Source organism: Vombatus ursinus, unplaced genomic scaffold, assembly GCF_900497805.2.
Source record: "Vombatus ursinus unplaced genomic scaffold, bare-nosed wombat genome assembly UNPS02014264.1, whole genome shotgun sequence".
NCBI lineage: Eukaryota > Metazoa > Chordata > Mammalia > Diprotodontia > Vombatidae > Vombatus > Vombatus ursinus.
Genome location: NW_020954042.1, coordinates 281,172 through 293,579, shown reverse-complemented (window position 1 = coordinate 293,579; position 12,408 = coordinate 281,172). Strand labels below are relative to the sequence as shown.

At 34.9% G+C, this 12,408-nt stretch overlaps 2 protein-coding genes across 2 annotated transcripts; both read left to right on the top strand.

Annotated features, from left to right (window-relative positions):
• The first annotated feature begins 1,025 nt into the window (after positions 1–1,025).
• LOC114042147 (olfactory receptor 13A1-like) lies at positions 1,026–1,979 on the top strand. Its single transcript, XM_027860820.1, has one exon. The coding sequence runs from the start codon at positions 1,026–1,028 to the stop codon at positions 1,977–1,979; it is 954 nt and encodes a 317-aa protein (XP_027716621.1).
• A 6,617-nt stretch (positions 1,980–8,596) lies between these two features.
• Positions 8,597–9,316, top strand: LOC114042145 (olfactory receptor 13A1-like). The gene has a single exon (XM_027860819.1). It carries the CDS (start codon positions 8,597–8,599, stop codon positions 9,314–9,316), a length of 720 nt encoding a protein of 239 aa, XP_027716620.1.
• Positions 9,317–12,408: the final 3,092 nt, after the last annotated feature.

The window sequence follows — 12,408 nt, the reverse complement described above, 5'->3', positions numbered from 1 at the left end:
GTAAATTTCTGCCACTCCAAGGGACCATTGTCATGAAGAGTGATAAATGCTTTAAAAGCACCTGTCCAGTTATGGTGAAATGAGAAAAACTGAACAAAAGGACTGTTCCCACCTGGGCAGAGATGATAATAGGAATACTAGAGTAGAAATCTATGTTGAAATTACATTTTATCTATATATTGAATTGAGAAGTGGAGATGGAACAATATTGATGAAGAAACTGAGTGTTTAAATGACATTGGAGATCATGATAGCAGTCAGAGTTTAAGTGACTTGCCCAAGTCACATGTGTAAGTGTATCATGCTTGATTTGAACTTAAATATTACTAACCCTAGGTACAAAACTTTATGCACTGTGCCACCTAATTACTTAACACATCTCTTTGTTTGACTCTTGGATTCTCTTTCTGATCCTGGTTCTGACCCAATTTCCAATACAGAAGCAGCACTACTTTCCACAACTTTCTAGTCATACACCACCACTATTTATATCCTGGATATCAATTTTGTTTCTGGCTTGTAAATAGTTCAGAGAATTCCCAATCATGGCCAACCCTCACACCCAAGACTGAGAAAAATGAATTATAGCATTGAACTTACTCGGTCACACCACATAACTGGGACAGGAAGGAGAACTTTCATCAAAAGTACTGAAGGTACTTTAAAATGTCAGACGAAAAAAGAGTATGATTTCCCCGAAGGATGATTTTGTGTGTGCGTTTGTGTTTGTGTGTGTCTGTGTGTTTGTTTGTGTGTGTGTGTTCACACCTGTGTGATTTAACTCTGCAGGGAGAAAGAATTCATTGAGAAGAGATCTCTCTAACCAAATCATGTTTCTCTATTTTGGGTCTGTGCTGTAATTCCGTTAGATGGTTTTTTCAAAATTTGATTTTGGAATATCGAGGTATCTTTAATTTGCCTCATTGTAATTCAGAACTTTTTTTTCTTTAGTGAAAAAAACGATGTACTGTTGGTTGGATTTTTTTAGCATACCCTGACAAAAGAAAACCTGACCACCTACTCACATGGCATCAAGCAATCATTCATCAGAGACTGAGTTCACCTCACAAAGTGTCTCTGAAAATCCTCAGGTTCAGATCTTCCTCTTCAGCCTCTTCTTAGGACTTTTCATAGTGGCTTTCACAGGTAACTCCCTCATTGTCATTGTGATCAGTCTAAATCCAGGCCTCCATACTCCCATGTACTTTTTCCTTATAAATTTGGCCTTCTTGGATGTTCTCTCTGCCTCCACTGTGGTGCCCAAGTTGCTGCAGAATCTAGTGACCAAGAACACCATTTCCTATGGTGGCTGCATAGCTCAGATCTATTTTCTAACTTGGTGTTTGGGGGCAGAAGTCTTGGTTTTCATAGCCATGGCCTATGATCGTTATGTAGCCATCTGCCAGCCCCTCCACTACAGCACTATTATGAGCAAGGCAGCTTGCTTCCTCATAGCATCTGCAGTGTGGGTTATCAGTGGAACCAATGCAACAATAGATATCACTTTGACTATTCACTTGTCTTTTTGTGGCCCCAATGTCATTGATCATTTCTTTTGTGAGATTCCTCCATTATTGCCTCTCTCCTGCTCCTCAACCTATGTTAATAAAGTCATGGCACTTGTGGCAGACATGTTCTTTGCTATTTTCAATTTTCTGTTTATCCTGGTGTCCTATGGTTTCATCATCTCCAGCATCCTGAAAATCAGGACCAAGGAAGGGAAGAAGAGAGCATTTTCCACTTGTTCCTCCCACCTTATTGTGGTCACCATGTATTATTGTCCTATAATTTATATCTACATTCTTCCTGGTTTGGGTCAGTCTCTGAAGGAAGGGAAAGTAGCTTCAGTGTTTTATGCCATAGTGACCCCAGCCTTGAACCCTCTGATCTACTCCTTGAGAAACAAGGATGTGAAAATAGCCCTCAAGAAATTATGTTCATTCTTAGGAAATAATTGGCCATTTGGCAAACTGATATAGCTCAGAACAATGGGATTAAGAGTATCTCTGAGAGAGAAAAGTGTACATATATCACAGCTTTACACATCATTTCTCCTGGCAGGCAATTCTCCTGAGCTCAGGATGTGTTCTTAGGTAAACTAGTTGACTCCATCGTTAAATTTTTTTGAAGACTTTTAATGAAGAAAAAGTCAGAATGTCTCCAGCAAATAGTAGAGAAACAATCAAAGTGGCATACCATGTCAGATCCATGGTTTAAGAATAGGATTTTGTTGCCAAGATATATTCTAAGAGATAATTTATTTGAAGGTATGGTTGTCTCTTCTCTCTCATGTCAAATGCTTATATGAGACACATTGGAGTTTTAATTAAGAACCTGATAGACTTCAGGTGCAGTGGAAAAGGCCAGAACTTAAAGAAAAAAGTATTACCACACAACAATTAGGAGTTTTCATAAAAATTCATTTTTAAAAATTATATAAGAATGAAACCTATATAAGGGAAAGGCATAAGCATTTATGTGGTGGCTACCATGTGCCAGGTACTGTGCTAAGCACTTTTTCCAAATATTATATCATTTTCCATACTCAACAGCCTGACATATAGGTACTATATTATCCATGTTTTGCAGTTGAGGAAACAGACACAAAGAAAGCTAGTAAGTGTTTGATGCAAATTTCAACTCAAGGCTTCCTGATTCCAAACCTAGTGCTCTAAGAGGAGAAAACTGGAAATAAAGCCCCATAGTTTAACAGGGGAGGTATAAAACCCTACTGTAGTCAAAAATCACTAAAAATCATAATGGACCAAATTAATGATTCTATAAGTCAACAAGTATTCTTACAATAAATTTAAAAGAATTTAATTGAAGAAACTGTAAGATATTTGATATGAAAAGTAACTGACCTTGAAAATACATCAAGGTGAGATAACTGAAGACTATTTATGTAATGATCCCCAAGAAGTAGTTGATGGGTCCCAAATTCCCCTCTGATTTATAGTTTTTCACAAAGAAAACTAAGTGGAGATCAGCCCTCAATTGTGCGTAGAGGTAGAAATACTTTTTTCACTCATAGTGACAATGTGGGTTTTGGGATTCTCAAAAATGTGGGCCTTATTTTATAAATATGCCTTATGTTTCTTGAGCCAATTAGAACAGGATTACTTGAAATTTGTAACCACAAAGAAAAAAGTAATTTGGATATCATTTTTTAAGAAATCATTAAAGAAAATTTCCAGATATTTTAGAATAAGTGGGAAAACTGAAAATAGAAAGAATACACTGATGACCTTCCCAAAATAAAAACTCCTTGATGTGTTATTGGCAATACTCAGAGCTTCCAGAAAAAAAGAAAAAAATTATGTAAGCATTCAGAAAGAAAGTATTAAAACATTGAAGGACCGCAGTCAAGACTGAACAAGATTTGGCAGCTATCACTTCAAAGAAAGGGAGAACATGGAGTGAAATATTCTATGAAGCAACATACAAAGGTCCATAACCAAGAATATCTTACTTGGTAAAACTGAGTATTATATCCTATGAATAAAAAATGGACTTTGAATGAAATAGATTTTCAAATATTCTTGATAAAAACTGAATTGAAAAAAAGAGTTTTGAAACAAACATGCAGATCTATTTGTATTCTAATGGAGATAGAAGAGAATGTTAAAAGATTTCTTTTGGAACTCTGTCATCACAGGGATCATAGAGGAAGTCAACTGAGACAAAGACTGATAAATAGTTTTGTTTTGAAGATGTAAGAAAATAGGCACTTGGAGAATATACATTAATGGGAGATGGGAGAAAAGTGGCAGCTTTGTTAAGACATAACCATCTTTTATAAGTAGGCATATATCCAAACATGGATAAAATGGGGAAAGTGAATGTCCCTTGAATTAATCTTTAAACTAAACTCGTCAAAAGTGGGTATAACACACACAGAGTTCAGTGTATAAATATATTCAACTGAATAGGGATAAAATAAGAAAAAGGAAGAGGAAAAGAGGAAATATAAGTGGTAAGTTGTATTCAGGAAGCTATTTGTGTTTTTAAATACAACAAACCTTAGACTTGGAGAGGGCATTAATAAGGAAAATGTTAAAAGTAGGGAAAAGAGCAATAACTTTAAATAAATATGAACAAAAGAGTAGAGAGAAGGAAAACTAGAAGAGAATAAAATAGAAGGGAGTAAACAATTAATTATCATAGCTGTGAGCATACTTGGTAGGAACTCATCTAAAAGAAATTAGAAGAATTTCAAATTACCAAAAATATTTTATAGAGCTAAAAAAAAAATAATAACAAGATTCATTTGGAATAAGAAAAGGTCCACAACATCAAGGGAACTAATGAAAACCAATGCAGGGGAAGGTGGTCTAGCCATTCCAAAAATATTCAAAGCAGCTTTTTTTATGGTGGCAAAGTATTAGAAATTGAGGGATGCCCATCAATTGAGGAATGGCTGAACAAGTCGTGGTATATGAATGTAATGAAATACTATCATGCTATAAGAAATGATGAGCAGACAGACTTCAGAAAAACCTGGAAAATTTGTATGGACTGATGCTGAATGAAGTGAGCAGAACCAGAAAAATGTTGTATCCAATAATAGACATGTTGTGTGATGACTAACTTTGATAGACTTACCTCTTCTCAGCAATGCAAGTATCTAAGACTTCTCCAAAAGTCTCGTGATGAAAAATGCTATCACATACACAAAAAGGACTGTGGAGTCTGAATGTAGATCGAAGCATACTATTTGCTATTTTTTCTTTTGTTTTGTTTTGTTTTCTTTTTCTGGTGCCTCCTCCTGTTGGTTCTAATTTTTCCTTACAACATCACTAATGTGAAAACATGCTTAATAGGAATGTATGTGTAAAGACTACAGAAGATTGCATGCTGTCTTTGAGAGGAAGGTGGTGAGGGAGGTGGAGAAAAATTTAAAACTCAAATGCTTATGGAAGTGATTCTTGATAAATTTAAATGAATTAATAAAAAAATCCCTTTATTCCTGATATAAATCCCATGTATTCTTTTAGCTTGTATTGTATTTAGTACTTTTGCATCCATATTCATTAAAGAAAATGGTCTATACATTTTTATTCTTCCCTGTTTAGATATCAGTATCATATTTGTTTCACAAAGGGAATTTGGTAGCATCCCTTCTTTACCCATTATTCCAAATAATTTATTTAATGTTGGAATTAGTTGATCTTTAAATGTTTGATAGTATTCACTTGTAAATCCATCTGGTTCTGGTCTTTTTTTTCCTTATGAAGCTCATTTATGGCTTTTTCAATTTCCTTTTTCTAAAATAGGTCTGTTTAGATATTTTATTTCGTCCTCTGCTAACCTAGGCCATTTATATTTTTGTAAATATTGCTCCATTTCACTTAAATTGTTATATTTATTAGCATATAATTGGGCAAAAGAACTCCTTATAATTCCTTCAATTTCATCTTTGCTATTAGTATATTCACCCTTTTCATTTTTGATACTAGTTATTTGGTTTTCTTCTCTATTTTTAAAATATATCTATATCTAGATATAGTTTTCCTTTATTTTTTTTGAAAACACAAAAGTTACCCAGTAAACTATAATACCAAATTTGAAAAAGTTGTAATTTAATGAATTAGAAGGCTGAAATGCATTCCTAATTAAAAGAACAGCTATGAAAAAAATTTGAAATTCAAATACAGGAGTTAAAAATTATAAAAATATAAATATAAGGGACAAAAGAAGGATAAACTACTTAAATTCAAATATGGAGGAATAATACATGTGTTGCTTCTTTTCTTTATCATCATCAGTGCTCATAGAGTGATTCTGTTATGTATTGATGATCTTAAAAGAATAGAGAGAGAAGGGGAAAGTAATAGGTAGGAAAGGGGTTAGAGGGTAAGAAAGGTTAAAGTAAAGTATCTTACATAACAAGAAGTATGGAAGGCAAGAACAGCAGATGTTTTAACCTGAATCTCATCTGAACCAGTCACAGGAGGAAAGACACACACACATACACACACACACACACACACACACACACACATGCAATTGAGCTTCACACAGTCAAGTGTACATGACCCTTTTCTACTTTGTCACGTAGTCTACATCATCTAAACTACTTCTTTTCCCAATCGTGGAAAAGAATGATTTCTAAAAATACTCTGCATTGCCTTGGTGTCTACAGTGTGCTACATCGGTGCCATTATTTATTCATTAAACACTATTCTTCTAATGCAACTTTCCTGTTGTGAACTCAATGCCATTACTCACATCTTCTGTGAAATTACCTCCCTCCCCCATCTCTTATGGTCCTCTTATGGTGAAGTACTGGAAATAAAGCACTGGAATAGTATTCCAGAGCATTGGGTTCTAATCTCTATTCAGCCTAACCTTCTGTGTGACCTTGGACAAGTCCCTCTCCTGTTTGATTCCCTCTTTGTCAAATTAAAGTGGTAAATTAATGAGCTCAAGTTTCTTCAATCTCTGACATTCTGTTGTTCTATGAATACTTATTGTTTTGGCATTGAGAGGCTGTGTGGTATAAGGTTAAAAAAAAAAGTCTTAGCTTAAAGTTAAGAACACCTGAATTTAAGTCTTATCTTTGACACATACAGGGACTATGATTCAGAACAAATCAATGTTCTAGGCAACTCTCAAAGACTAAAAGTGGAAGAGAAGGCAGCAGACTGTGTTAGTAGACGCAGTTTTTTTCTTTTTTTATGTACGAGTTTCCTATATTAATTAAAAAAAATCCTTAAAAATCAGCACTTTTGGCAAAGACAGAGGATGATTCAGGACCAGCAGTATGTTGGGCATTATGATCTTACAGTAGGGCACTATTGTGTCCTTTAATGTATCTTTGTTTCATATGAAAACTGAGCTCATGAAGAAAGTGGCTACGCAGCATTATGGACACATGATCAGTATATTTTTAGTAACAATTTCAGAAAGCTTATTTGATGAATGGCAAAATTGTCTCTTAATTTTGGGTCATAATCATAAAACTGGTGGTTTCAAGCCTTCAAGAAGTCAATCTTCTTTCAATGTTGGAAAGGGAGGGTTTCCTTGAGTTAGAAAGATGAGAAGGTTCTAACCAGTTATTATATGGAGTTGACTAACGGACTAGAAAGATCTCCATTAAATCCTAGATAAAGGATAACAGATTTTTCAGTAAGATCCCATCCCTTCTCCCAGAGGTTTTTGTCCAGTGGTGAATTACCTATATTATTAATATGTTTTTTTCTTAAATTAAATGTGTCCCCTTGATATGATAAAAGCCCATTCCCACTACTCCTTGGTTTACAGGAAAAAAAAATTGTGCCTTCTTTAAACTAACCATTTACTAGAAGATAGTTTGTATAGAAGCTCTATCTACATGATGTCCACACAGGTCATTGAAATGTGCAGATTTCATGTATAATGGGGTCCATTATGCAATAGCTTCATCTTATGTTTAATTAACATCATGTCAGACACTGAGCACATCACCAAGAAAAAACAGGAAAAAAAGAAAACTAATCAACCCGAGTCAAAACGACATAAGAAAATCCTTGGGGGTAAAATTGAATTTGGTAATTTGGATCACATTATATTTTATCATATTTTAAATTATTTTTAAAGACTTCTTTCTGTTATGCAGATTGATTAGAGACAATGTAAATTTCTGCCACTGCAAGGGACCATTGTCATGAAGAGTGATAAATGCTTTAAAAGCACCTGTCCAGCTATGCTGAAATGAGAGGAAATTGGAAAACAGGGCCAGTGCCACATGGGCAGGCAAAAGATTGGGAATGCTTGAGTAGGATTCCTTGTAGCATTCTATGTTGAAATTACATCTTATCTATGTATTCAATTGAGAAGAGAAAAGGGAACAATACTGATGAAGAAACTGAGTGTTTAAATGACACTGGAGATCATGATAGCAGTCAGAGATTAAGTAACTTGCCCAAGTCATATGTGTAAGTGTATGATGCTAGATTTGAACTTAGATATTACTAACTCTAGGTCCAAAACTTTATGCACTGAACCATCTAATTACGTAACAAATCTCTTTGTATGACTCTTGGATTCTGTTTCTGTTCCTGATTCTGACCCAGTTTCCATTACAGATACAGCACTACTTTCAACTACTATCGAGTCATGCACCTCCAATCTCTATATCCTGCATGTCAATTTTGTTTCTGGCCTGTAATAGTTTAGAGAATTCCAAATCATGGCCATCCCTCACATGGCAGACTCAGATAAATTAATTATAGATTAAAAACTTACTTGGTCTCAACACATGACTAGAACACTAAGGGGAACTTTCAACAAAAGCACTAAAGTTACTATAAAATGTCAGATGAAAAAGAGCATGATTTCCCTGATGGAAGATTCTATGTGTGTGTGTGTGTGATTTAACTCAGCAGGGAGAAAGAAATCTCACCAACCAAATCACATCTCTCTATTTTGGGTTTGTCGTATAGCGCAGTTAGATAAATTTGTCAAAATTTGGTTTTGGAATATCAAAGTATTTTTAATTTGCCTCATTTTAATTCAGATCTGTGTTTTTTTTTCTTTAGTGAACAAAACCATCTATTGTCGGTTGGTTTTTGTTTGCACACCCTAACAAAAGAAAACCTGACCACCTACTCACATGGCATCAAACAATCATTCATCAGTGACTGAGTTCACCTTACAAAGTTTCTCCAAAAGTCCTCAAGTTCAGATCTTCATCTTCAGCCTCTTCTTAGGACTTTTCATAGTGGCTTTCACAGGTAACTCTCTCATTGTCATTGTGCTCAGTCTAAATCCAGGCCTCCATACTCCCATGTACTTTTTCCTTATAAATTTGGCCTTCTTGGATGTTCTCTCTGCCTCCACTGTGGTGCCCAAGTTGCTGCAGAATCTAGTGACCAAGAACACCATTTCCTATGGTGGCTGCATAGCTCAGATCTATTTCCTAACTTGGTGTTTGGGGGCAGAAGTCTTGGTTTTCATAGCCATGGCCTATGATCGTTATGTAGCCATCTGCCAGCCCCTCCACTACAGCACTATTATGAGCAAGGCAGCTTGCTTCCTCATAACATCTGCAGTGTGGGCTATCAGTCAGATCAATACAACAATACACATCATCATGAGTCTTCGCCTGTCTTTTTGTGGCCCTGATTTCATGGATCAATTCTTTTGTGAGATTCCTCCACTATTGCCTCTCTACTGCTCCTCAACCTATATCAACAATGACATGGCACTTGTGGCAGACATGTTCTATGCTGTTTTCAATTTTCTGCTCATTCTGCTATCCTATGATTTCATCATCTCCAGCCTCTTGAAGATCCGGACCAAGGAAGGGAATACTGATTATTATATCCTATGAATAAAATGGATTCAAATGAAATAGATTTTCAAATATCATTGATAAAAACTGAAGTGAAAAAAGAACTTTGAAATAAACATATAGAACTATTTATATTCTAATGGAGATAGAAGAGAATGTTAAAAGATTTCTTTTGGAAACCTATTATCAAAGGGATCATAGAGGAAGTCAACTGAAACAAACACTGATAAACAGTTTTGTTTTGAAGATGTAAGAAAAGAGACCTTTAGAGAATATACGTTAAGGAGAGACAGGAGAAAAATGGGAGCTTTGTGAAGACATAATCAGCTTTCATAAGTAGGCATACATCCAAACACAGATAAAGTGAAGAAAGTGAATATCTCTTTAATTAGGTTTTAATCTAAACTTGTCAAAAGAGGGCAGAACACACAGAGCTTGGTGTATAAATATATTCAACTGAACAGGGAAAAAGTAAGAAAAAGGAAGAGGGAAAAAGGAAATATAAGTGGGAAGGTGTATTCAGGAAGCTCTTGGTGTTTTTCAATATAACAAATGTTACACTTGGACAGGGGATAGGAAAGAAAAGGTTAAAAGTGGGGGAAAGAACAATAACTTTAAATAAACAGGAACAAAGAGTAGAGAGAAGGAAAACTACAAGAGAATAAAATGGAAGGGAGCAAACAATTATCATAGCTGTGAGTGTTCTTGGGATGAACTCATCTATAAGAATTTAGAAGAATTTCAAACTACCAAAAATTATTTTATAGAGCTTGAAAAAATAACAAGATTCATTTATAATAACAAAAGATCTAGAATATCAAGGGACCTAATGAAAAGAAATGTAGGGGAAAGTGGCCCAGCCATTTCAAAAACATTTATAGCAGCTTTTTTTGTGGTTGCAAAGAATTTGAAATTAAGGGACTGCTCATCAGTTGGGGAATGGCTGAACATTTAGTGGTATATGAATGTGATGGAATATTATAGTGCTACAAGAAATGATGAGCAGGCAGACTTAAGAAAACCCTGGAAAGACTTGTAGGTTCTGATTCTGAGTGAAGTGAGCAGAACCAAGAGAATGTTGTACATAGTAACAGCCATGTTGTGCGATGACTAACTTTGATAGGCTTAGCCCTTCTCAGCAATGCAAGGATCTCAGACTTCTCCAAAGGTCTCATGATGGAAAATGTGATCCCTATCCAAAGAAAGGACTATGGAATTTGAATGTACATGGAAGCATACTATTATTTACTTTTTTTGGTCTTTTGTGTTTTGTTTCCTCTTTTTGATGGTTCCTCCTATTAATTCTATTTCTGCCTTATAATATCATTAATGTGAAAATATGTTTACTAGGAATGCATATGTAAAGCCTACATCAGATTGCATGCCATGTTGGAGAGGGAGGTGAAGAAGGAGGGGGAGAAAAATTTAAAAGTCAAATGCTTATGGAAGTGATTGTTGAAAAATTAAAACAAATTAATAAAAAATCCCTTTATTCCTGGTATAAATCCCCCTTAATCTTTTAGCTAATATTTTATTTAGGATTTTTGCATCCATATTCATTAAGAAATTTGGTCTGTACATTTCTTTTTCTGTTTTGCTATTTCCTTGTTTAGGTATCAATATCATATTTGTGTCATAAAGAGAATTTGGTAGGATCTCTTCTTTACCTATTATTTCAAATAATTTATTTAATGTTGGAATTAGTTGATCTTTAAATGTTTGATAGTATAGACTTGTAAATCTATCTGGTCCTGGTCTTTTTTACTTATAAAGCTCATTTATGGCTTTTTCAATTTCTTTTTCTAAAATAATCTGTTTAGATATTCTATTTCCTCTTCTGCTAATCTAGGCCATTTGTATTTTGGTAAACATTCCTCCATTTCATTTAAATTGTTAAATTTATTGGCATATAATTGGGCAAAGTAACTCATAATTCCATTAATTTCTTCTTTGTTAGTGGTATATTCACCCTTTTCATTTTGATACTAGTGATTTGGTTTTCTTCTCTCTTTTTGAAATATATTTATATCAAAATATAGCCTTACTTTTTATGAAAAAACAAAAGTTACCCAGAAAATATAATACCAAAGCTGAAAAAGTTGGATTTTAATGAATTAGAAGACTGACATACATTCCTGATTGAAAGAACAGCTGTGGAAAAACATTGAAATTCAAATACAGGAGTTAAAAATCATAAAAAGGCAAACATAAGGGAAAAAAGGATAAACTACTTGAATTCAAATATGGGGGAAAAATACGTATATTTCTTCTGTACCTTCTCATCATCAGTTCTCATGGAGGGAGTCTAGACTAAAAGCTTGAGAGAGATTGTGTTATGTGTTGATGGTCTTAGAAGAATGGAAAGGGAAGGGGAAAGTAACACCTAGGAGAGGTTGGAGAGGGCAAGAAAGGTAAAAGAAAAGTATCTTACCTAATCAGGGTACACAAGTACCCCTTTATTCAAACAAGAAGGATAGGAGCTGACACTTTAACCTGACTCTCATCTGAACTGGTCACAAGAGGAAAGACACGCATGAAGACACACAAGCACAAACACACACGCACACACACACACACACACACACATGCAATTGGGCTTCAGATAGTCAAGTGTACATGGCCCTTTTCTACTTCTTCACATAGACTACATCATTTGAACTACTTCTTTTCCCAGTCATGGAAAAGCATGATTGACAAAAACACTCTGTATTATCTTGTTGTCTAGAGTGTGCTACATCTGTGCCTTTATTTACTCATTAAACACTATTCTTCTAATGCAAGTTTCCTCTTGAGAACCCAATGCCATTACTCACTTCTTCTGTGAAATTTTCCCTCCCCCATCTCTTATTGCCCTCATGTACTTCCACCTGTACAAATAATACTATAACTCTCCTGGCAGATGCCTTCCAAGTGATTGTACATTTTCTGTTTCCTTTCATGTTCTCTGTGTTCTTTATGTATAGCATAATTAAAATCCAGACAACACTGGGGAAGAAGATTGCATTCTCTCCTTCCCATCTCATTATCCTGTCCATATTACTGATACACTTTAGTTATACTATACATATAGAAGGCTTAGGCAGATAGGTGGCACAGTGGATAGAGCAGTGGATTTGGAATCGGGAACTCTC

Coding starts and splice junctions, on each gene's coding strand:
- LOC114042147 (XM_027860820.1), top strand. CDS start 1,026: ATGGCATCAAGCAATCATTCATCAGAGACTGAGTTCACCTCACAAAGT.
- LOC114042145 (XM_027860819.1), top strand. CDS start 8,597: ATGGCATCAAACAATCATTCATCAGTGACTGAGTTCACCTTACAAAGT.